This window comes from Sarcophilus harrisii, chromosome 2 (assembly GCF_902635505.1).
Source record: "Sarcophilus harrisii chromosome 2, mSarHar1.11, whole genome shotgun sequence".
NCBI classification, from domain to species: Eukaryota; Metazoa; Chordata; class Mammalia; order Dasyuromorphia; family Dasyuridae; genus Sarcophilus; species Sarcophilus harrisii.
In genome coordinates, this window is record NC_045427.1 from 96,529,825 (window position 1) to 96,557,244 (window position 27,420).

Genomic DNA, 27,420 nt, shown 5'->3' on the forward strand with positions numbered 1-27,420 from the left:
TTTTTTTTTATCATTAAATATGATCTCACTGATTTCAAGCAATTGTTATAGACCATTGAGGTAATTTTGTGTGCTCTAAAGTCAAGGTTATTTTGGATCCCAAATCTATTATCCAAACTAGTTAACTTTGTGTCACAAAAAATTGATAAGCATGACATCTTTACTGGCAATGGGAATTCAGTAGGAAAATTATTGAACAAAAGAGAAACAAGGACAGATCCCTTTGACACTCTATCAGAATCCTCCCTTCAGATTAATTTCAGAACTGGTTGTGAAACAGTTTTTAACTATTAACATTTCATCCATATTATTTGTATAATGAGAGACTTTATAAAATGCTTTGCCAAAGTCCAGAAATATTATATCTCTAGCATTTCTTTGATCTACTTCTAGTCTAATAAATGTAAAAAAATGTAATAAAGTTAATTTAATGTGATTTGTTTTTGATAAATCCATGTGAGCTCAGAATGATTATGGCTATCTGAATAGTCACAAACTATTCCTGTAATACAGGAATCAACATAAAGTTTACTGACCTAGTCTAGTTTGAAGTATCTAACATTTTTCCCTTTATGCAAATCAGAACAAAATTCTCCCTTCTCTTGACCGCCTGCCCATTCTTCACACTTGCTGAAAAATTATTAGCACTTATTCAAGAATCATGTCTATTTGTTCTTTCAGTACCCTGAGAAGAAGGTTGATGTTAATTCATGGAGGATAGCTAAATGCTGTCTTAGTAACTCATTATATCTTGGGTTTTAATTTACTCAAAATTCTTTTCAAGTTCTTTTGACCTAAGTTTCCTCAATTGAAAAAAAGGAGGGGAGTGGATTAAATGAAGCCTCTTACACTTCTAATCTGTGATAAAGAATTATCTATAAATATCTTTCATCTTGGTTTCTCCTAGTGGTCCACTATCAAAGATAATTTTTCCTTGGCAAAATGTAAGGATGTTTCATTTTTGTCTTTGTATATTTGAAGACAGTGCTTTATATATAATATGTTTAAGAAATGCTTATTGATTGACTGATGATAGGATTTAGAGATAAATCTTAGAGGTCCCTTAGTGCAATCCCTTCTTTTTGCAGTGATCTAGAGGTTATGGACATTTTCTCAAGTACCATAAACATCATCCTCTTCACTTTTTTTTTTTTTGCCTTTTCTGTTGTCTCCAACATAGCAAATAATCTTACTGATATAATTTTTATTAAAACCTTTGTTATTCTCTTCATTTTTCCTAATATTTTGCTTTTTCTTTTATTTTCATACTTGAATTTTAAAGATCTGGGCTTCTTGATGAGCTACCTCCTAGGATAATCATATTGGCCTCTTTAAACACTTCCTACTTCTTTCTTCCTACTACTTTATAGAAATTGTCAGTTAAAATTTTATTCTTGAGAACTTTCCATTTCATGTTATAGCATGGCATAGTGGATAGAATGCTATACTTGAAATCAGAAAGATCTGAATTTAAATCTTTCCTTTTGTAGTGAGTGAAATATAAAATGACCGGGGAAAACAAAGGTTTGTTCTTTCAAACAAATCAACTTATTTAGCAGTACATGATAATTGCCTAACAAATTGGTGCCAGTTGTCTTCCTCAGTTTAGGACTGGATCTCAAATATAGGGTGAGACAGATTTTTATACATATTTGATAATAATCAAATAAGACATTAATTTAAAAGAAAAATACATTAGGTGGTCTCATTTCTAATTGTATAAAATATTGAGGACTTTCAAAGTTGAGTGGACAGTGAACAGATATAATTTATTAAATGCAGAAAAAGAGGTCCCAGTATCTGTAAACAATCAAAGGAACATGTAAAGGGCTGAAACACTTGAGTTCATGCACTGAGGTAGGAGACAAGCATCCACTTAACAGCTAATTACCAATTGGACAATAATTAGCATTTGCTTGGAAAATGGCCCACCCCACCATTCTGTGCAGGCTTGATCTGTTGGTGTATAGAGAGATGAGGAGGAGGGAGAAAAGGTGGAGTAAGAAAGCAGAGTGACTCCTGGCTGCATTTGTGTCTCCATTCCTCTCTCATCCACAAAGAATAAAGACCAAGGACTTTTGCTGATCCTGACTCCGGCTAAAGTATCCAGGGTGCTAAAGTGCTAAAGTGGTCATCACAGCATAGCACAGCACCTAGTAGGCATTGAATATATGCTTATTGAGTAAAGGGCTACTTTGCTGAAAACAGAGTTATTCTCCTAGAGACAAATTCATGCATTTCTTTGTTCATTAAGGTAAATTATCACTTGTAGGAACATCACAAACTAAATAAACTGAAGCAATTTTGACTCATTTTGAAAATTTTTAATCTCAAAGAAAGGAATCTGTAATTTTTTATTGGTAAATGTAATAATACAGTAGTATATCTAGACTTCACTGCAAATTGTGCTTGTCACCTCTATTTTTAGTTCTTTAGGAAGCCAGTATTAAAAACAACTATTTCGTTCTGATATATTTCTTATTTCATTTCTTTCTTTTGGTAGTTGAATTTTTAAAAATGTTGGCTTTTTTGAACTAAATATCAATTTTCAAGTTCTTATTTACTGTCATTAATATGTGTGTGTGTGAGTGTGTGTGTGTGTGTGTAAAAATGGGTTGCCAAGACTCTAGTGCTTAAAGCAAGTCTTTTATTTGAAAGCTTTTTTTGTGTGTGTGTGATTTGGTTTTTAAAGGAATTTCTAGCAGTTAAAGGATGTCCCAGAATTGAATTCTCTTCATTTTAAAAAATCAGATTATAATGAATTAACATGCAAAGCATTGTAGAAAAAGAAATGTATATTTGACATTTATGGCAGAAGTTGAGTGTTTGTGAGAGAAAATGACATACTTATGCATAAGCAGGAAAGACTAGGGTTAGAGAGAACAGGGTATGATGTCTGTACCTTGCTTTGATGCTATGTTTTGAACTTAGTTGTTTCTTTGAGATTATTCTCAACTATTATAATGACTTAGCCAAACATTTTCCAAAATCTCACATCTATACACAGGTATTTTATTAATTAAAGAGTGGAAAGAGGTAAAGGAAACCAGTTGTTTCTGTTTCTAACAATATAAACTCAGAAAGACTGACCATTGCAATTCTTTCCTTGCTGAAGATTTGAAAATAGTGATCGAAGAGATAGTTATTTTTCATTACTCAGCAAATAGAGCATCTCTTGTTACTTTACTAAACTTTTGAAGAATCTCCTATGACTCTTGAAGCTCTGTTAAAGGGAGAATTTTGAGCATGAAAACCATGATATATTTATATATTGGTGAAAATATGCAATAGAATGTCTTGTTTTGACAAATAAGTAAACTCCTCCAAAGCATCCTCATTAAATTGTTTGGATAACTATATAAACTAAAAATGACAACTTTTTATTGTCCTTGTTGTTTTGTCTCTTCCTAATCACTTTTCTGAGTATTTATAAAGTTTTGTTGCAATTCTTATGTTTGTAAATAGATGTAGTCAATTCTACTGTCTTCACTTCATGACCTTGTACCAATCCTTTCACATACTTTTGTATCTTTATCACTTTTATAGTGTATTCATATATTATGTTGCAGGGTGGCCTGGTAGATATAGAGCTTGCCATGGAGTTAGGAAAACCCTGCATTAAATTTCACGTGTAATATGTGCTAGATGTGTGTCCCCAGCTAAATTATATAAAGTTTCAGTGCTGCAAGTAATTCCTTACGATCACAGGTTACACAGCAGTTGCAACTCTGCATTGATTTCCTTCTTCAAAGTTCTTTATCTCAACAAAATCATAGTCTAGGAATCATACCATAATTTATTCAGCCTATTCCTAATCATTTACAATTTTTTTGCTATTATAAATTAAGTAGCTATAAATAATTTTATACAATTATTTCCTCTTTTAATAATATACAGATATAGTTTTAGTAATAGCATTATGAGATCAAAAAAGAGTGGTTAGTTTAAGTCTTAGTATTTATTATCTAATTACTCTTGAAAAAAATTATACTTCACAGCTCCTCCAACATTGTAATAATGTGGTGATTTCCCATGGGGTGTTCAGGGAAGACTAGCACCTCTAGTGTGAGGGTTTTCCCAAACTCCTTTTCAGGGCTGTTTTCCATCTTTGGGGTACACTTGATTCACCTGACCCTTATCTGTAGCTCCAAGAAGTCCAAATCCTTTATTATCTCTTTCAAAGTCCTATCTCCTTCACTTGGGGCTCGGCTAGTTTTCTGGAGGCCTTCCAGAGTCTTGGGGAAGCAAAAGAGGAGAGCCTGACACCAAGGTGGTGTGAGATGGGATGAATCTGTCTGAGTCCAAGAGTTTGTGCTCCAGCCTTCAGCCTCCAGCCTTCTGTCCGCTTGTCTCTGAATCTCCCTGGCTGAGGCTTCTAGTTTATATGCTACGCACTGAGTACAAACCAATCTTTACATCACTAGGAGGCCATTATTTGTTGTAGGATTAAATCAATGCTAAACTAGATTTAACCATTGTCTTCTCAATTCCACTTAGTACCTTGTTTCAAGTTCTGGCCCATAACATCTCCTTGTAGGATTAAATCAATCATACTGAACTATGCTAAATTAGATAGCTATTGTCTCTTTCAATTCCACTGACTTAGTACCTTGTAAGAATCCTTTGTTTCAAGTTCAGAGTTCTGGCCCATAACACCTACTATTTTCTATTTTTTAAGGTTTTTTTTTTCTTTCTTGTGATTTTTTTTTCCTTTTCTTCTGATTCTTTTTTCACAACATGGCTAATATAGAAAGATATTTAACATGACTTTACATGTATAGCCTATATCAGATTTCTTGATGTCTTGGGGGGAAGGGGAGAGAGAAGGAAAGGAAGGGAAAATATTTGGAACTCAAAATCTTACAAAGATGAATCTTCAAAACTATACATGTAATCAGAAAAAATAAAAATACTATTAAATGCAAACAATAAAAAAAGCAAAGAGTTATTATGTTTATTATTATCCCTCTTTTTCCCCTTAAATTTCTTTGGATTATAGGCATAACGGTGGTAGCACTGGGTCAAAGGATATCACATGGATTAGTAACATTTGGAGCATAATTAAAAATTGCTATTCAGAGTTGGATTAATTCATAACTCAACCAATAGGGAATTAGTATGCCTCTTCTTTTGATCCCTTCCAACAGTTATCATTTTAATTTTTTGGTCCTTTTTGTTAACCTCATGGGTAATAGATATTATTTACATTTCACTAATTATTAGTGATTTGGAGCATTTTGGAATATCCATTAATATCTTGGATTTCTTCCTTTGACAAAGGCTTGTTTATATTCTTTGATATTTAGCTATTAGTAAATGACTCTTATTCTTAATATTTAAATCAGTTCTTTAGAAGTTAGAATTTTAATAGAGAAATTTCCTGCAAAAAATGCTCCAATTAAACTCATAATTTTAACTGAATTGATTTTGTTTGTATAAAATCTTTTTTGCTTTTATATAATTTAAATTATCCTTTTAAATTTCTGCAGTTCTCTCTAGCCCTTTAGTCATGAATTCTTCTTATATCCAAAGTTGCAAAAGATAATTTGTGATGTCACATATTTTTTTAAAAAATTATCATTATTTCCTTTGGAATTTATCAGTATGTAGTGTAAATCTTGAACCTTATGCAGATTTCTGCCAGACTTCTCCCCATTTTTAGCAGTTTTTGTCAAAGAAATGATTTCCATTATATTTTTATTAGAGTCTTTAGGTTTACTGAACACTACTACTATATTCATATGCTTCTATAGAAAGTAGCATGTATTCCAGTGTTTGTTTCTTTTTTCAGTCCTCATTCTCCTTGACCTTTCTTCAGCCTTTCATATTGCTGATTATCCTCTCCTTGATAGTTTTCTTCTCTCTAGGTTTTTAGAACACCACTCTCCCTCCTGGTTCTCTCTCTCTCTCCTGGTTCTCTTCCTACCTATATTCTCCTTCTGACTCTCCTTGGCTGGATCTTTATCCAGATCACCCACTTTAACTGTAGGCACCTCAAGGGCTCTGTGTTGGACCCTTTTTTGTTTTCCCTCCATATTACCTCACTTGATCAACTTTATCACTTCAGCTTGATTTCTTCATATTAGCTTTCATGGATTTCATTATCATGTTTAAGATGATGATCCTTAAATCTACCTATCTTGCCCCAGACTCTGCTCAGCTCCAATCTCACATCTCCATCTCCTTTCCTACATCTCAAACTGTCCAGCAAACATCCAGTAAACATGTCCAAAAAGGAACTTATCTTTTCTTCCCAAATCTCCCTACTTCCTACCTTCCCTATTAATCATAGAAGCATCACTGTTCTCCCAGTCTGTCAGGCCCCAAAACTAGGGGTTGCTCTAGAATTTCTCTTCTCTGACATTGCCATCACTCTAGTGCAGGTTTTCATCACTTCCTACCTGCTGGAGGGTCCACCTGTCTCAAGGCTCTTCCTCACTTCAATCCTATCACTAAAAGGATTTCTCTGAAGCTCAGACTCAGCCAAATCACACCAGTCTTCTACTGTCCCACCCCATACCCCACCCTCCAATAAATTCCAGAGGCTCCAGGATCAAATATAAAATGCTCTATTTGGCATTCAGGGCCTTTCAAAAGTTAGGCTCCTTCTATTAATCTTCTTACACATTAATCCCCAACATGTACTCCTCAAATGACAAGGTTTCCCTTGCTGTTCCACAAATAAGATATTCCATTTAGCTTCAGGTATTTTCTCTGGCTGCCTCTCTTGCCAAACACTTTCCCTACTTATCTCTGTCTACTGGTTCCCCTAAGTCCTATCTAAAAGCCCATCATCTATGGAAATTTTTCCCAATCAATCTTTATTATAGTACATTCCCTTATTTAGTTTCTATGTATCTTACATTTAACTTAACTGTATATGCTTGTTGTAGCCCCAATTAGACTAAATTCCTTGAGGGCAAAGATAATCCCTTTGCCTCTTTTGTATCCCTAGTGCTTAGCACAGTGTGTGACACATGGTATTTTTACAAAAATTCAATAGTGTTTTATTTTTCCATTTATATGTAAGGATAGTTTTGAGCATTCATTTTTGTAAGATTTTAAGTTTTAAATTTGTTTTCACCCTCTCTTTTTTATTTCCTTCCTCTCCAAGACAGTGAGCAATCTGATTTAGGTTATACATGTACAATCATTTTTAGACATATTTCTATATTAGTCATGTTGAGAAAGAAAAATCAGAATGAAAAGGAGAAACCACAAAAAAGCAAACAACAAAAAAGGTAAAAATAGTATGCTTTGATCCACATTCAGTCTTCATAGTTCTCTCTGTGTGTGCAAATGGCATTTTCTGTGCCAAGTCTATTGGAATTGTTTTGGATTACTATACTGATAAAGAGAACTAAATCTACCATAGGTGATCAACAGATAAACTTGCAGATACTGTGTACAATATTCTCTCGGTTCCACACACTTTACTCAGCATTAGTTCATGTAAGTCTTTTCAGGCTTTTCCAAAATCAGTCTGCTCATCGTTTTATAGAGCAATAATATTCCATTACATTCTTAAACCATAAGTTATTCAGCCATTCCCAATTGATGGACATGCACTCAATTTCCAATTTTTTGCCCCAAGGCTGCTACAAACATGTTTGCACATGTAGGTCCCTTTCCCTCCTTTGGGATACAAGCTCAATAGAGTCACTGCTGGATCAAAGGATATGCACAGTTTGATAGCCCTTTAGACATAGTTCCAAATTGCTCTCCAGAATGGCTGGATCAGTTTACATCACCAATATGCATTAATGTTCCAGTTTTCCTATATCCCCTATAACCTTCATCATTATCTTTTCCTGTCATCTTAGCCAATCTGAGAGATGTGAGGTGATATGTCAGAGTTGTTTTAATTTGTATTTCCCTAATCAATTGTGATTTGGAGCAATTTTCATATGCCTATAGATGGCTTTAATTTCTTCGTCTGAAAATTATCTGTTCATATGTCCTTTGACCATTTAATCAATGGGGAATGACTTGTATTCTTATATATTTGCATATACTACATATAAATGTTTATTTACTGATTTGATCAACTTGACAGCCCTTTTAACCAGTACTAAATAGGTTTGATGATATCTGCTTTGTATTATTATTTGAAATAAATTGAAATTTCAAATTAAAATTTGAAACCAGAATTTGAAATCTGGTACTATTAAGTCTGTTTATTTTTCACTTTGTTAAAAAAATTTTTTTTCCTTGAGATTCTTGACTTTTTGTTTCCCTAATGAACTTCATTATTTTCTAGTTTTACAGAGTAATCTTTAGGCACGGTGGATAGAGTGCTGAAGTAGGAGTCAGGAAATGATGAACTCAAATCCAGCTTCAGACACTTGCTAGCTGAATAAACCTTGGCCAGTCACACTTAACTCTGTTTGCCATAGCTCCTGTATTTGTAAAAATGAGCTGAAGAAGAAAATGGCAAACCACTTCTTTATCTTTATCAAGAATGGGGCAACTAGGTGGTATAATGGATAGAGCACCAGCCCTGAAGTCAGGAGAACCTGCGTTCAAATCTGTCTCAGATACTTAACATTTCCTAGCTGTGTGACCCTGGGCAAGTCACTTGACTCCAATTGCCTCAGCAAAAGAAAAAGAAATAATAACAACCATCCTTTGCCCCTGATGTTATTGTAAAGGCCTCTAGCCTTTCTATATTAAATATATTGTTGTTTCTCAATTTTAGGAAGAGAATGTTTTCTGTATTAAGAAAAGGCTTATTTGTTCCTATGGTTTTCAGTATTAATAAATTAATAGCAAACAATTTGAATTTTGTCAAAAGTCTTTTTAGTATCAATTGATGGAATCATGTGGATCTTACTATTTTTGTTATTAATGTGGCCTATGTTTATAATTTTCATATATTGGAACAATCTTTCATCTTTGGTATAAATCTAGTCATAGCACATAATCATTTAAACATATTTGTGGTGTTCTCTTCTTTAAAATATAATGGTTCTCTCTGGGAGCAGGTTTCTTGGGGAGGTTTTGTGGAGGCAGCCTTAGTTTCAGTTCTGATCAATAATCACCTTAAATACAGTCAGCTGATAAAATCCAAACGTTTATTTCCTCCTTCCAAGTTCTGGAGAGCCTTTCAGACCAGCCTTGGTCTCAGTGGAGGAAGTGCAGGAGGCCAGCCACCACAGTGGTGTGAGATGGGATGAATGAATCTGGTTCTGCCTCCGAGAGTGGGCTTCTTCTGATCTGACCAACACTCCCGCTCAATCTTTTCAACTGAACTCTGCTGACTGAGCTCAGCTGTTTTTATGCTCTCTCAAAGGTTGACTCCTCCTCTGAGAGTGGGATTGTGGGTTTCTGACTTGTGAATCTCATACTGAATACTGACTTGTGAATCTCCCAAAAGTGTGAACTCCAATGAGTACTTAAACACATTAGTGAGCTAGAGAATTTGCTAAGTACCATGCTAAATTAGGCAATTGACATCACTTTGTACGTATTCTAACACATAATTATGTAACCTCCTTGCCAACTTTTATTTAATATTTTCACAAGAATATTCTTAAGGGATATTTATAGTTTTTATTCTCTGCTTTATCTTTCTCTGACTTTGTCTTTTTTTATTATTATTATAATTGTGTTGGAGAAGGAGTTTAGGACCATTTTCCCCCTTATTTTTACAAGCAGGGAATATAGTATTGAAGTTAATTGATCTTTTAATATTTGGTAGACTTGCTTTGTAAATCTATCCGGTCCTGTTTTGTTTTTTTTAATTCCTGAATTTGGGAATTCATTTATGATTTATTCCACATCTTTTTCTAAGAATAAGTTATTTAAGTTCTCTATTTCTTATTTTGTTAATCAGGTTTTTGTGTCTTTGTAAACTTTTATCCATTCTAAGTTGTTAGCTCTAAGCTCTATTAGCAGGTCATTGGGCAAAAAGTTTATTTTGCTTTCCTTTAATCTTCAGTTTTTATGAATCTCTCTTTTCAGTTTTGATACTTTAGTATCAAAATTAATTTTAATATGTTGACATTAGAGAAAAATTTTTACATTTCTGATTTTCTACACTTTTGAATTTTTAATGTCCTAATATGCCATATAATGTTTAGTAGTATATAAACTCCTTTCTGTTTACATTCAATAACCTCCAGAGACCTGTCATATTTACTTTTCTAAAGTTTTTTTTTGATCTTTTATTTCTTTGTTGTTTATCTTTCTGTTAGATTTTTCCATGTTTGAAAAGGATACATAGAAATATCCCACCATTATGGTTTTATTTTTTACCTTTCCCTTCACTTTTGTTAATTTTTCCTTTAAGCAGTTACACACTATGCCATTTTTAATACACACACATATATATAATATTGATATCAATTTATTGCCTGATACCTTTATACATAATGTAATTTTCTTATTTATCTTTTTTTTTGATAAATTCTACTTTTGTGGTTTCCTTTTTTGAAATCATGATTGCTACCTCTGTTTTTTTGACTTCAAGGATAATCAGTGTTATTCTAGCCCTTAATTTTAACTGTGAGAATTTTTAATATATGAACTTTAAATAACACACTCTTGGATTCTGTTCTCTAATTCTTCTGTCCTTTTCGATTTTATGAGTAAGCTAATTCTTTTCATAGTCACAATCATGTGTTTCCATCTACCCTGTGCTCCACTAATTTTTTTTTCCTCTTTGTCCTTTGTCCCACTCTTTATAAAGAAATTGGGAAATTAGCAATTTTTTTTCTCACTAGTGATCTAAAATTGAAGTGTTCTTCAACTGCATCATTGCTTCTTCTGTTTCCTTTATTTAGCTCCTCTGTTGTGTGTTTGCACTTTCTATCCTTTAAATCTCCCTTTCCTAATGTACCCTTTGAGTTGGGGATGGCTGCGTCTGGTCTGACTCTTTCTCTTCTCTGGCTCAGATAGGCTGCCACATTCCTGTGGTTCTGAACTAGTTCTCTCTTGCTGTACTTCACATGTCACTGCCTCAGTATTTGTCTGAACCTGTTTTCTGCTATTGCTTGTGGGTAGGCTTCTTAGACCCCATGTGGAGCCTCAGTCTGACCTTATCTCTTACTGTGGTTCTTAGCTATTTGTCACTTTTTTCAGTCTGCCGTAGCTTGTCTCCACTTAGAGCCTCCAAAGTTTTTTGGCGCCTTTCTTGTTTGTCTAGATGATGAATATGGAACTGTTTCTCCTAGCTTTTCTTTCTTTTTTTATTTGTAGTACTTTCTTTTTATTTTAATTTTTTTTCTTTCCAGGGAAAGCATGCATTTTACAGTGTCTGTAAATACAATGATATGTTTACACTAGTTTGTTTGATTTTAGAATATTGGAGTACTCACCAAAACAGTGTAATATGCAACAACAACAAAAGAGATAAGAATACATTAGATTAGAATATTTTATGGTTAAAAGTATTTATAGCAGAAGCTTTTAGAAGATGATTTTATTAATTAAGTCATTGCACTTGGTTATTTTATTACTACAGCAAAACAAGACCATTTTATTGTGGTACCACCTTTCATTTCTAATTTTAATTGATTGTCTTATTCTGCTCATCCATTTTAAGTTTTCATGTGGACAACTTTATTTTAGTTTTTTAATTAAAGTTTTTATTTTCAAAACATATGCATAGATAATGTCCAACATTTATCCTTGCAAAACCTTGTGCTCCAGACTTTTCCCCTCCCTTCTCCCCATCTCGCCCCTAGACGGCAAGCAATCCAATATATGTTAAAGATGTACATTTCTTTTATACATATTTCCACAACCATCTTGCTGCACAAGAAAAATCAGATCAAAAAGGAAAAAATGAGAAGGAAAACAAAATTCAAGCAAACACCAATAAAAAAGTGAAAATACTATGTTTTGATCCACACTCAGTTCCCATAGTTGTCTCTCTGGGTGTAGATGATTCTTCATCATGAGATCATTGGAATTGGCCTAAATCATCTCATTGTTGAAAAGAGCCATGTCTATCAGAACTGATCATTGTATAATCTTGGTGTTGCCATGCACAATGATTTCCTGGTTCTACTCCCTTAGCATCAGTTCATGTAAGTCTCTCCAGGCCTTTCTGAAACCATCCTGCTTGTCATTTCTTACAGAACAATGATATTCCATAACATTCATATACCATAACTTGGTCAGCCATTCTCCAATTGATGGGCATCCACTCAGTTTCCAGTTTCTAGCCACTACAAAGAGGGCTGCCACAAACATTTTTGCACATGTGGGTCCCTTTCCCCTCCTTTGAGATCTCTTGGGGATCTCAATATATAGGCCCAATAGAAACACTGCTGGACCAAAAGGTATGCACAGTTTGATAGTCCTTTGGACATAGTTGGGCATCTCCAGAATGGTTGGATTAGTTTACAGATCCATCAACAATGTATTAATGTCTCAATTTTCCCATATCCCCTCCAACATTTGTTATTATCTTTTCCTTTTCATCTTAGCCAATCTGAAGGGTGTGTAGTGATATCTCAGAGGAGTCTTAATTTGCATTTCTCTGATTGATGATTGAGAGCATTTTTTCACATGATAGAATTTGTTTCAATTTCTTTATCTGAAAATTGTCTGTTCATATTCTTTGACCATTTATCAACTGGAGAATGGCTTGAATTCTTATAAATTTGAGTCAGTTCTCTCTATATTTTAGAAATGAGGTCTTTATCAGAATCCTTCAATATAAAATTTTTTCCCCAGTTTATTGCTTCCCTTCTAATCTTGTCTGCTTTGGTTTTGTTTGTACAAAACCTTTTTAACTCAATATAATGAAAATTATCCATTTTGTATTCCATAATGTATTCTAGTTCTTTGGCCAGAAATTCCTTCCTTCTCCACAGACCTGAGAGGTAGACTTTTTTTGTTCTTTTAATTTGCTTATAATAATTTTCTTTATGCCTAAATTATGAACCTATTTTGACCTTATGTTGGTATGTGGTGTTAGGTGTGGGCCAATGACTATTTTCTGCCATACCAATTTCCAATTTTCCCTGCAATTTTTGTCAGTGAGTTTTTATCTCAAAAACTGGGGTCTTTGGGTTTGTCAAAACTAGCTTACTAAAGTCATTGACTTATAATACATAACCTGTGTAGACAAAATGTTTAAAGATAATTTGGACAGTTTTGAATATAATTTGTAATATTAGATATGCTTTCTTGAAATGGAAATTTATTGTTTGATATTTTGAATCCTCTCATGTTCTGCTGTGCACGTGACAATGTGACAATGATTTTTTCTCTATTTAATGTCTTTTTTGTATTGAATAAATCAATACATTAAAAAAAGAAAAATAGTTTGGAGCATATTTCTTTGTGCTATGATCAGAGTGAGAAATATAGAAAATAAATTTATATGACATCAGGCCTACTTTTCTATTTTTATCATCAGAGAAATCTTAATACGTATAAAGAAAAAATTTACAGATACAACAAATATTTTTTTAAATTGAGAGTGTTCATTTTTTATTTCTTTTAAGAAGGTTTGTGAATACTGAATCAATGCATTACACATCAAAAACTGGCATTCCTGCATATGCAATACATTCTCAGATGATTCAGCATTTTAATGGCCCCTATTCTAAGACAGTGGACTTAAAGCTTTGTGCTTCTGTGTACATTTAAAAAAATTTAATCAAGTTATGAAAATTGTACCCATTACAGAATGTAAATCCCACATTCATATATATAGTATTTCTACTTAAAATAATATTATGATATAGCTCTAATGAATAATAACTTCTAGTGATATCCTTTTATATACCTAAACTGTACTGATAAATTGTCATAATGCAGGAACATTTTTCTTCTTTAAATGGAGGCAGATAAGTTGAGGTCATTTAATGCAATTGTTTTTGTTTTCTGTCTATTCTTAAAGAAAGAAGTTGGGCGGGGGGGGGGGGGGGGGGGGGGGGGGGGGGGGAGGGAATCTAACAGAGATACCAGGGACTTCCCTATACATTTTTTGCAAATCTCATTTTTAAAAATGCTTGTTGTCTTGATGTGTTATAATCAATGTATGAATGATATTAATGCCTAGAAGTCTTGTTGCTTTTCTTCATCATCACTCCTTTTTATGTATTTTTAGAATTTTACTATTCTTGTACGAGATCTGGCTTCTTCTAGAGCCTCTTAAGTCTCAGTCCTGTCTAGAAGCACTTAGCTATCTTTGTAATGATTCAGTCTCAGTTTTTTTTTTTTCAGCAATTGATGTTATCTTCTCTGTTTATAGTTTGCAGACTCTGTTCACTTAGCCTTTTAAAAATATAGAGACATTTGCCCATTGCCAATTTTGGGGTACCTCATCTGTTTCTCAAAACTTTTTGCTTATTACTAATAGTACTTCAGGAAGCCATTTAAATTCTTCAAGCTCTAACTAGGAGCCCTCATATTAGCTCCTTGCTTATCTTAATTATCTCTCGTTTAGCTATTTTTGTTATTATATCTAATATAAAAGTAATTTTCCTTATTAGAGAGAACAAGAAAAATAACAATTGAGCATTTCTGCCTTTTCTCTGTTGTCAATCATCTCCATTCTACCTTAACCCTTAAATCAATGATTCTCTCTTATTTAATCTTCATTTTTCTACCAAAATGGTTCCCTTTTTATTGTTCTTAGCTTCTCCTTTCACCTTCACCCAGTTTTGAACTTTAATAGTACTGTTTTTTTCAGTATGTCACCATCTTCTCTTTTAGCTTCCATCTCTCTACATATGGTTTTAAAATATGTTGATTGGTGAATTTTCTGCATTTACACAGGTCTTTTTCAGATAACTTCCATTTTTTATCTGCCTTGAAATTGTTTCCCTTTACATCTACACAATTTCATTCCTGAATCCTTCCTGGGTTGATTTCCCCTGTAGCATTTTTATTGATGGGATCCTATCTGTCCCTCTTGAATCCTTTGAAATTTGCTTTCCCAAAATATAGGATGCATTGCCTCTATTTCTCTCTTCATTCACAGATTATGGGAACTACTAAGGAACTATCAGCAATGTGTATATTAATCAAAATGGTGAGTTATCCTAAGCTTTCTCAAGAGACTTGTAAGATCAAGGACGAGTAAAGTAATATTTTTGTCATACTCTGTCCTGGATCTGTAGTACTACTGTTTTTTTTTTTCAGCACAACATTTAGTAAAGACATGAGCATACTGAAATGCATTGTAAGAATGCAAGGATACGCATACCAGGTTGATAAGAAATCATCAACAAACATTTTTTAAACTTCTACTGTCAGTCAATTAGCATTTATTAAGCATCTGCTCTGTGGCAGACACTGTGCTGAATGCTGGCGACATGAAAACAAGTAAAAAATAGTCCCTGCTCAGAAGGAATTCACAGTTTAATGAGGGAGACAATGTGTAAACAATTATGTTCAAATGCGATATATATACAGGATAAATTGGAGGTAGTCTCAGAAGGAGGGCACAATGAATAAGAAATATTGGGAAAGGCAAGAAGTAGGATTCAGTCTGAGATTTGGAGGACCGCAGGACAGCTAACAGGCAGAGATTAAGAAAAGTATTACAGGCCTGGGGGAATATCTTGGGAAAATGCTGCCAGGAGATGAAGTTTCCTTTGTAAAGAATACAGGTGGCCAGAGTTATGAGATTTCAGCTTATGTGGAGAGGAATAAGCTATTAGAACATTGGAAAGGATCAGGTTATGAAGGAATTAAATTTGTCTTGGAGGTAATAGATAGTGATTGGAGATTATTGAATAAAGGGTGGGTTACATTGGGAGGATCACAATAATAATTGAGTGGAGAGAGACTTGAAGCTGGGGGACCAACCCTAAGTCTACCCCAGTATCTAGGCATGAGGTTAGGAAAAGGTGGGAAGTTGGGGATAGGGGAATAATGAGTTCAGTTTGGGAATTTCAAAGGCCTATGGGACAACCAGTTTGAAAGGTCTGGTCCCCAATTGGAGATAAAAGATTGGAAGAAGTCCTGACATAGAAGGATTGATTAATGTAACAAGAAATATTTAACCTGTAGGAAGACAGACATATAATAGGAAATAAATGTTTAAGTTAGAGGATATCCAAAGGAGGGCGATCAGGATGAGTGAAGGATCTTGAGATCATGATGTATGAAAACTGTTTGAAGGAAATAGGGATGTTTATCCTGAAGAATCCCTCTGAAGAGGGAGAATGTGATAACCACCTTCAAGTATTTTTAAGATAGTCATGTAGAAATGGGACTAGATTTATCTGCTTGATCTCAAAGTGCAGAAGTAGGGATGAATGAAAGTTGCATAGAAACAGATTTAGGTTTATAAGGGGAAAAACTTTCTAACAGAGTTCTTCATAAGTATAACTGAATACCTTGTAGGTGGTTCTTCCTGAAAGGGGTATTTCAGACAGAAATTAGAGGTTTATTTATTGAAGATTTTGTGGAAGAGATTCTTCTTTAGGACTTCCAAGACCCCTTTCAGCTAAAAGATTCTATAACCTTTTTTGAAAAGAAAAATTTCATCTGTGTATTTTAATATTCTCATTCCCATATAATCTTTGTATAGCTAATATTCAAAGTTGTTGGGATAATAAAAAGTGAATTTAAAAATATACAAGTAACTACCAAGTACTTTTGATTTATGACAAAACTAGACTATATCTTTATTAAAAAATTTTCATAACATTATTCTATTATTAGGGTAATAAATAAATAATAAACAATACTTCATTATTGGAGTATTGTTTATGTATCTACCTGACAAAATCACTGTTCTAGTTTTTGGATCTTTAATTTTCTACTTCTGTGTGTATATTCAGTGTTAAACAATTTATAGAGACCTCAACACTATATTGTAGAATGCTATCTAATATCAATGTGGAATTTTTGAAATCTTATCTTTGTTGCAAAACAATTTTTTCAGGACCTCACACATGTTTATTGACCATATCTTTTTGGTTGTTGTCCCTTGAGTTATCTCCACACTCTACCAGCTCGTCAGCATTTTGTTCTGCTTTTCCTTTGGCCCCACACAGATTCAGTTATAAATTTTTCCAATACACTTTTCTCCTTGTTTTATATCTCCAAGTGAAATGTGTTTACTTCACATTGTTCTTTGTTTACAAAAAGCTGCTATAATTCAAGTACAGTTCTATCAATATTCTGAATTTTTCCCATTCTACTTCTGACTCACCCCAAACGTTGTATTTATTCTTTGAATTTCTTATTTTCTATTTTGTCTCAATCCCAATCCATATTCCATACTTTAAAAAAGTTTTAATGATAAAAAAATCATTATCATGACTGATGAAGATTTGTAACTTAAAATTTTCACTGTATTTTGATCTTCATATTACTTTTATTAATTTGGCATATAACCTCAGAGTTGGTCTTTTTCAAGACAGGAAATAAATTTTGTCCAGAGCAGCAGGAGACAACAGATATAATTTGGTTTACTCCAAATGTCTCTGATGTAGAGGGACAAACTGAAATCATTATTGGATTAATGATTGACTTCACTGAGCAGAAAATGTGCTGATAAGAATTCATTTTTGAGTTTTAAGGAAAAAAGAGATATTTTTCAAAGCACAATATCAGGTTACAGCACTGATGAACAAAAACTCTCAGATCTGCAGTAGGCATTTAGAAGTATTCTACATCATAAATAAACCAAATTTTAGAATATGAATCATTTGCCAGAAAAGAATATATACCTGTTGTGTGTGTGTGTGTGTACATAGGTATGCAGATTTATTTACAAACATAACAGCATACCTAGTTTTTTTCTTAACTTTGAATTTCAACTTTCTTTTGAAGTAATAACAAACGCAGTCTTTTGCTTTTTTTTTTCCCTTGGCAAGCTTACCCATTTTCTAGCTGTGGTATTTTTGTGCAGATGTATTTCATCAATTCTTAAGAATGAAGTTAGGAATGTTTGTTGGCTTTCAGGTTAGCACCACCCAGAAAAAAATGGGGAAAAAAAATCCCTTTTCTTAAAATTTGTTTTTGTTATTTTTGCAGGTTATTTTTTCCCCTTTTTTTTCTTTTAGATTATTGGTTTATAATATTGGATTTTTGTAAAACTCACTAGAACTTCTTTCATTCTTATCAAGAGGAATGATAACATTTTCTCATTTCATGAAGTATTCATTATGCCTTTAAAGGAAAATTTACCTTAGGTTTTTTTTTTTTCTTCTAAATACAAGATATCATCTTATTTGAAAATATTCCCATGGTTTTATTGCCCCTTGTTTGGGGATAATGGTGCAGTTGGTTACTTTTGATTATTTATATGGAGAGGAGGGAGTTGTCTTTGATTTTTTTAAATAGTGCATTTAAACAGTTTAAAATGAAATCTAAGGAATCAGTTTCTTGCCTTCAACAAAGGGAGTATCTTTTGGGAGTTTGGACCCTTGATTTTTACTTTTCTGTCTTATTTTCAATTTCTCCCTAATCTTTCTCATAGCCTACATGTGTTTATTTCCCTTCCATTCTGGAAAACCTTAATACTGCTATCCCCTCTGGCTAATATTCTATATTTCTCTTCCCTTTCATTTACAAACACCTAGATATTTGTCTACAATCTGTGACTTAATTTCTATGACTTCATTTCTCAAATTTTGGAGCTCTTGTCTTTAGCACTCTGCTTGAATCTTCCCTTTCAAAAATAGTTTGATTCATATATCACTGAATACACAAATATGTTGCCAATTTTATTATCTTGACTAAGCTACTTAAGCAATTAGTATTTCTCCAATTATTTTTTATTATTCTCTATATTCTAAAAGTTTCTATATGTGTCTTGGAAAGTAAACCCCCAACTATGTTATGTATTTGGTAATTACTTTGAATAGAATTTCTTTTTTGATTTTTTCCTTCTGGACTTTGTTAATAATATGCAAAAATATTGATGACTTATGTGGATTTGTTTTATATCTTTCAACTGCTGAATTTGTAAATTGTTTAAATTTTATTTTATTTTCTAGAATTCTGCAAATCATATCATCTGCAGAAAGTGATAATTTAATTTCCTGTCATCCTAGGCTTATTCCCTCAGTTTCTTTTTCATTTCTGATTTCTATTGCTAGCATTTCTAGCACTATATTAAATAGTAGTGGTTTGCTCCAGACCTTATTGGAAAAATCAATTATCCCTTTTATGTATATAATGATGGCTCTTGGTTTTAAATAATATTATTTAATTATGTTTAAGAAAGGCCCATTTATTTCTTTTACTAGTGTTGTCTTTTTTAATGAGTTGGGTATGTAATTTGTCAAAAGCCTTTTCTATTATTTTTGTTGCTCTTATTTTTGTGGTCCATATTGTTTATAATTTTCCTAATATTGTGCCAATTCTGTGTTCTTGATATAAATTCAACATAATCATTCAACAAAACATTGTTTTGATGTGTTAATGTAAACTTTTTTGGTAACAATTTATTTAAATTTTTTACATTAATGTTCATTAGATATTTTAGTCTGAAGTTTTCTCCCTTGGTTTTGAGTTTCTCTGGTTTAGGTATCAAATATTTGGCAGGACATTTTCTTTGCCTGCTTTTGCAAACAGATTATGTAATAATGAAATTAATTGTTCTTTGGATGTTTGAAAGACTTAATTTGTAAATCCCTCTGGTTTCAGAGGTTTTTCTTTGAGAGTTCATTTATATTAGTTCAGTTTATTTTTTCTGAGATTAGGTTTTTAAAGTTCTGTATTTCTTTTTCTATTAATCTATGCATTTTACATTTTTGTAAATGCAATCATTTTATATGCACTGTCAGTTTTGTTGGCATATAGTTGTGAAATAATTTCTAATAATTTTCTTTATTTTTTCTTAATTTTGGGGGGATTGACTTTCATTTTTGATATTGGAAATTTGATTTCCATCCTTTTAAAAATCAAATTATTTAATCTTTTTTTTCATGATCAGTTCCTAATTTTATTTACTAATTCAGTTTTTATTTTTACTTTTCCATTTTTCAGAATTTTTATTTTGACATTTAATTGCAGGGAATTTAGTTTATTGATTTTCTAAATTTTAACAACTGGCCTTCCCTCTTTATTATTCTCTCTTTAAATTGTTGATAAAAGTTGTGATAAATATTTTCCTGTATCCCACAAATTTTAACATCTTTCTTACTTCTTTAATGAAATTATCAGTTACTTCTGTGCTTTGTTCTTTGAGCCATTAATTCTTTAAAGTTAGATTAGTTTTCATTAATATTAATTTCTTTTCTCAAGACACTTTATTGAATATAATTTCATTGCACTTTGGTCAGTAAAAGATGTGTTGAGTATTTCTATTTTTATGCATTTGTTTGTGAAGTTTTTATGTGCTGGTACATGGTCAAATTTTGTTAATCTGCAACGAAGTTCTTAGAAATATGTATATTCCTTTTTATTCTCATTCACTAAGTACCACTGTGTAACTTTTCTAAATTTCTATTCAGATTTTTATCATCTTTCTTGTCTATTCTTTCTTAGATTTATCTAGATTGAAATCCCTCACTATTATAGTTTTGCTGTAATTCATCAAAATTTTATTTTAAATATTTAGATATTGTAAAAGTTGGTGCAAGTATATAAAATATTCATATGAATTTATTATTTCTTGTACATTTTAGCATGAAGTACTTTTCCTCTTTGTCTCTCTTATGCAGTTCTATTTTTAGTGTTGCTGTATGTGAGATCATCATGGCTATTCTTGATTTTTTTATAAAAAAAAAGAAAATTAAATTTTGTGAATGTTTATTTTTCAAGTTTATTTTTTGTAAACAATGTATTTTTAAATTCTGCTTTCTAATCCTTTCTGCTCTTCTCTTCTGTTTTATGGATAATATGGATTTTATATGATAATATGGATTTCATTTACACTACAATTATAATTATTAATTGCATGTTTCCCTGCATTTTGCTTTTATGTTTTTCCCTCTCTTATTTCTTGTCCTCTAAATAGGAGACAGAGCACAAGAGATTCTTTACAAAAAAGAGTGATGGTCTTGATGGCTAGCTGAGCATCTCTCTCAACAATTAGTTTACAACTTTGAGAAGTAATATTGTGACCAATTTCTGTGTGGTAAGATTAGTTGCATGTCAGGGATAAAGATTAGTCTGAGTCAAAAAAACAGAAAATGATGCAGATCAGTCAGGATCAGTAGAGGGTGCTTGGGAAAATAATTTCAAGAGCAAATGGGTTCTTAGTTAAGGCATTTTTCAGTGTGAACAGGAAGATTAGCTTAATCTGTAAGGGACCAGCAGCAAGCCAGAGATTCTCTTATTTATATCAATTTCTGAGCCAGATGTTAAAGACAAGAGTTAGTTTTTATTTAGTTACAAGGAACAATTGCCCACCCAGCCAGATGCAGGGGTTGTTCTTATAAAGGACTGAAACTTTTGAGTTGATGCACTGAGGCTGGACAACCGAGCACTTAGGGCCAATTTGAATCCAAATTACCAATTGACAATACTCTATAACCATATGCTTAGAAAATGGCCCTTCCCACTATCCTGTGCTGGCTCGATAATTGGTGTATACAGAGAATTGTAGGAGGGACTAGGGGGTGGAGTAAGACTAGCCAGGGTCACTTTTGGGTGGGAGACAAAGAAGGAAGGTCACAAAGATTCTGCTTCCATCCCATTCACTCCTACCTCTAAAGACCAAGAAAAAAGACCAAGGACTTTGGCTTATCCTGACTCCGGCTAATTCTAAGGTATCCAGAGTGCTAACATGGTCATCACATGTTCTACATGTTTCAAAGATCTACAGTTATAATCAAGGTTGGTCACATATGCTCCGAGTTCAAAAAAACAGATTTTATTACTGGACAAAGTTTCCAATGATGCTTGGCAACTTTTCCACAAGACAGGATACAAAGCAAAGGCTAAAGCCAATCCCATCATTAGAGCCATTTCCAGATCTTTGATATTCTGCACCAAAAGTTTCCTAGATCCACTGGGTAGCATATGTATTGTCTTGTTTTTTCTTCTTAAACCAAAATTTGGCATCAAGATCTGGCCTTTGAATCATCTTTGCAACATAATGTCAGTGCCTCTAAACTTAAGTCAGTTTCAGTTATTCTTAACATATAATCTGACTAGGGTTGAATTAACTTTTTGTTTCTCTTGAACATTTTAGGCTCGCCCCATTGCTGCTCTCATTTCTTTTTTCAAAACTTTCCTCTGGGATGCTCATTTCATTTATATCATATATTTATATCTACAGTTATATTTATACACACATACATATGTCATATATGTATGTGTATGTGTGTATATAAATACAAACACATATACAAGCATACACTTTTATTTCTTCTAGCAGTTATAATTGAACTTGTTTCTAAGATGTATTTTTATTTAAGGATTTTCTTATAGATGTTTTCAAGTCCTTCTTTTCTTCTAGAAGAAGAGAATACCTTCTTCTCTACATATATATGTCTTAAGGCAGAACATCCTCCACCCCAAACTACCTCATGTTCATTTTTTTATATTTTATGATTCTATATGTACATGATGTCTCTCCCATTAGAATGTAAACTCCTTGAGGGCTAGGACTATTTAATTTTATCTTTGTATTCTAAGAGCTGGAAACAGTGCTTGGTGCATGTTGTTGTTCAGCTATATATAACTCTTGTGACCCCATTTGGGTTCTTGGCAAAGGAGTTTGCCATTTCCTTTTCTAATTCATTTTACAAATGAGGAAACTCAAGCAAACAGGATGAAGTGACTTGCTGAGAATCACATAGGTACTAAGGTTCTAAGGTGAGATTTGAACTCGAGAAGATAAATCTTGTTGACTGCAGTCCAAGTATTCTATCCACTGCCCCATCTAGCTGTCCTCTGTTCATGGTGCATAAAATGTCTTTTTTTTTTTTTTTTTTCCTGAGGCAGTTGGGGTTAAGTGACAGCTGGGAAGTGTTAAGTGTCTGAGACTAGATTTGAACTCGGGTCCTCCTGACTTCAGGGCTGATACTCTATCCATTGCACCACCTAGCTGCTCCCACAGAATATACTTAAAGACTTGCTGATCAAAAGCTGACATTTAGATAGTGTTTTAAAGTTTTCAAAGTACTTCTTTCACATTATTTCATTTGATCCTCAGCATGATCCTGTGACAAAGGTGCTATTTTTATTCCTGTTTTACAAATGTGGAACTGATGACTTGTTTAGAATTAAGCTCATAAGTTTATGAGGTAGGATTTGAATCCAAATTTTCCTAACTTCACCAGTCAGTATCCTATCAACTATAGTTTTCTATATTTCCTCTAGTCATGCTCTAATTGTATTCCTGATCATTCCTCTCTTTCTTCAATTTCGAATTGTATAAGTGAAGGTGAAAAAAATATTCCCAAGAAGCTGGCAAAAAAATTGGGAAATAGGATTTTGAAAGTGCTAACAGAGAACCAGAATAGTGTTTTCCTCCTGTTTTAAGGGATTGATAAAACTTAAAATACTACAACACACTAACACACACACACACACGGTCTGATTGGTGGAAAAAAGTTTCCAAAAATAGACTTTACTTGGCACAAATTTGTATGTAATTTTCCCAAGTTCCAAATCCTTTTTTAAGTTAAAAATGTACTAATATCTCCCACTATAATTCTATTCAATTCTATCATTCAAGACCTGATACATATTAAATGTATATAAAAACAATCAGTGTAACTGTGATGATTTCAGAGTGAGGGACTTGCTCAATGTTGTAATTAATCCTTGTTGACATGAGACAGCATTCTAATTTAGCTTAAATGAAAGAATGATTGCTAAGTAATAGTTATTGATGCACTGTTTTCCTGAAGTACTGTGCCATCCTGGCTGGGGACAATATAATTGGTACTCTTAAAAGCTGAAACTATTTTTGAAGAAAAATTGTTACTCTCTTTAATACATTTATGATGTCTATTATGTTTATCTAAAATAATGTCTTATTTCTCACCTAGATTGCAAATGTTTTGAGGGCAAGGATAATATCTTATCTGAACTTTGTGTCTTGCCTTAATACATTATTGTTCTTTTTACATTAAGTGCTAAATAAACATTTGTGTTTTGCCACTTAAGGTGTTAAAAAAAAAAACCAACCTTCAATTTTTCTGAGATTTCATTAGAAAATGGTATAAAAACTATTAATTTCAGATATTAAGAGGCAGTGTGGTATAATGGTTAGGGAGTTGGCCTCTGAGCCTTATTGCATATGCTGTCCCCTCACACATTTGCAAGAATTGTCAATTTGCATTGGTAAGTGGAGTTTTCCTGCACTGATGAAATTACAACTTTATTCTCATTCTCTCCCTCTCCCTCTCCCTCTCTCGATATGTGGTAATTTCCCTTGTTCATAAAAGATTTCTAGGAGTTTGTGCACTGTACAGTGCTATTTTTCTGGTAATGTTAAAGACTCATTTTGTCCATTTCATAACTGACTTCTAAGTGGGAGGTTGAAAGATAGACTAGACAGTTTTTGCTTTCAGAAGATATGATTTAACTACTGATGGTGACCTATACTATCTGTTTGAGTTTGGGCAAGTCACATCTAAATGCTTCAGATATCTCTACAGCAAATCTGCTGAAGTGTAGACAGAGTGGGACCTCAGCCATCTGTAACCAAAGAGCATCTTCACTATAACCTACTTGACAAATGGCCATGCAGGGCCTCCAACTAGGGGAAACTCACTGCCTCTTCAAGCATGCTACTTTTGGACAGCTTGCTAGCAAGTTTTCAAATACATATTTGTTCTCATTGTTCTTGCTTCTGTCTTGTCCAAATTTTCCCTTCTCTGAACTTAACATTCTCAGTTCCTTCAACCAGTATTCATATGACATTGGAGTTTCCTACACCAATGAAATTCCTATTCCAAAACAAAAACAAAAAAAAGCAGTAATTGAACTGAAGCAGACCTTTAAAAATTGTTTAAGGGACATATACCAAAAACAATTTTCTTTATGGGAAGAGGAAGAGTATCTGCTTTTCTCAAAAGAGAGAACTTAAGGTAACAATGTATTTATTTATTTTCAATTTTAAAAGTTTTATCTTTAGCCTTTATTGTTTATGACACAGATGCATTTAGATATATTTAGCACATTTCTCTCCCAGTTATATTTATAGGTTTAATAATAGGATTCATTGAGTGGGGCAAGTTTTTTTGTTAGAAATTCATGCTTTAATTATTATGATGTTTTTAAAGTGGTGCCAAATTTATGATGGTATGCATATTGAAAATTTAGAGGGAAGCAATGAAAAAGTACTTATAAATAATTTATACATTGAAGCTAATTAAAATATAATTACCAACAAGTTTAGTTGATTTTAACTGATGTTTGATGTTGTTTCTAATAAAAAAACAAATTTAATTGACAAGCCAAACATCCATACTATTTGGTTGAGAGAAATTTTGTTGATTCTTTTAGACACTGCAGATAGGTTGGGCACCGTCTGTGAAAACTAGATGGAGATAGCATCTTTAAACAGTGTTCCAGGAAATAATCTGTATGTTAACTCACTGACTCAGAGGTAGTCATCCTTCAATAAGGTACCTGTCTAAAGGTCCTGGTTTGTTTTGCCCTGCTCTATTTTTTAGAGTTTTCTTTTAGAGTTTCTGTGAGCCAAGATGTAATCTTCCTTTGGTTATTATTGCATGCAAAGCTGATCAAGTGTGGATTGGTCCAGTAATGAGCTCTAGTTGCTTAGTAATGAGCATTTCACTGGATTTCTATCTTGTAGACTATCATTATTCCCAAGCTTTGTGGACTTATTCTCTTCCTTCCTGTCTCCCTCCCCTTAATTACAGCCACAGTTCTGAAAGATTCAACTATGGAAAATTCATTCCATTTCAGAAGTCAATTGCACAACTTGTTTAAAAAATGATTCTGGGACTTGGGGGAGCGGGGAGAAATATAAAAGGAAATGAGTAGGAAAAGGGAAGAGAGGATTAGAAGATCAAGCTGAAACTCTCACATGCTGTTCCTATTAGTCAGCCTACTTAGTCAGCACATTTTCTTCTCCATTTTTAAAAAACACCTTTGTGATCTGTAGCTCTATTCCACAGGAAATCTGGATTGTGACCTTTTAGTGGCGTCAAGTACAATTTTCTAAACATTAAATAATAAGCATAAATGTCCTTTCTTCATTATAGAGACAGGCCACACACTAACCTCGGAAACATTATCTGGTGCCTATCTTCAGATTCTTAACAGTCTCTTCATCTTTTTTTCTCTGCTAATATTTATATTAACTTTATGGAAGGATATTATTTTAATCTAAATTGAATATTGGTGATAATCAATAAAAATGTATCTCATGAAATGTTTCTTATGGGTTAAAATGTACACACATATAGAATAATACTTATTAATCTGGAACAGAAATCATTTTGATCCATGGATGTCTTCTGTGGCACCTTAGAGATGGCTCACAACTAGGACAGTGGTATGCTCGCCAACTTTTGTTTGCACACAGTCAATTGGTCTACTCAAATATGTTGTTAAAAATTATTTATTATATCATAAAATGGTAAAGAAAGGGGTTCTAGTTTTTACTACATGTTTCTGGCTCAATCAAAAGAATTGAAGCAACTTTTCATTGCTGAAAATGAGAAGAAAATTGTAAACTAAATAGAAAAAAATGAAGGATAATCTTAGAGGAAAAAAAATTCTATTACTGAGTTTGGAATCAGAAAATCCAAATTCCTATTTAGCTCTGTTCTTTGTTACCTGTGTTTTCTTAGAAATCACTATACCTGGTGGGTTTTAGTTTTTCTGTAAAATGAGGAGATTGGCCTATGGAATCTAGAAGTGTTCTTCAGATCTGAATTCTAGGATCCTATTTTAAATTTTAAAAAAGTTTCATTGAGTATATTGTTTTGATAATACATATTTAGAGTTTTTTAGTTTAGAACCAATGAACTTTTATTTACTTGGGACCTATTATGTGAGACACTAAGAATACAGAGACAAAAATAGTCAGTTATGTATCATTTATATAATAGGCCTTTAAAGTTTTCAAAGTACTTGACTTGAGTATTATTTCATTTGATCTTCACAACAATTGTGGAAGATAGGTGCTATTCTTATCTCCATTTTACATTTTTTGAGGCACAGATCAGTTAACTGACATGTCCAGTGTCCAAACTAGTGTCAGAGTCAGGATTAGAATTTGGGTTTTCCTTACTATTAAGTCCAAGACTCTTTCCATTGCAATATCTGGCTGACAAAAATACAGATAGACTCTGCCCTTAGAGAGTTTACATTCTACCTGAGAGAAAACATTATGTACATGTACTGCTATATACAAAACAGATGCAAGGGGGTTTTGTGGGAGAGGATCCAGCAGCTTCTGGAGGAGTAGGATTAAGAAATTTTTCATGCAGAAAGTGACTGCCTTAAGCTGAGGGAGTCTCATGGGAAATCAGAGACTCTAAGGAGAGGGAACAGTATGGTTTCCAGCCTGAGGAAGAATCCTTGCAAAGGACCAGAGGGCAGAGGCAGAGAAGCCTG

The 27,420-nt window shown here is 33.0% G+C and overlaps 1 protein-coding gene across 3 annotated transcripts in view; it reads left to right on the plus strand.

The window, feature by feature from the left end:
- ACYP2 (acylphosphatase 2) overlaps positions 1–27,420 on the plus strand; it is a 195,925-nt gene that overhangs the window by 57,622 nt on the left and 110,883 nt on the right. Inside the window, exon 4 of one of the 3 annotated variants that reach the window (XM_031950473.1) lies at positions 14,945–17,900. The exons of the other annotated variants lie outside the window; for them this stretch is intronic. Coding sequence (XP_031806333.1) covers positions 14,945–14,987 — 43 coding nt within the window. The 3' untranslated portion in view covers positions 14,988–17,900. Of the gene's footprint in view, positions 1–14,944; positions 17,901–27,420 lie in introns of those variants that run through there. 3 annotated transcript variants of the gene reach the window in all.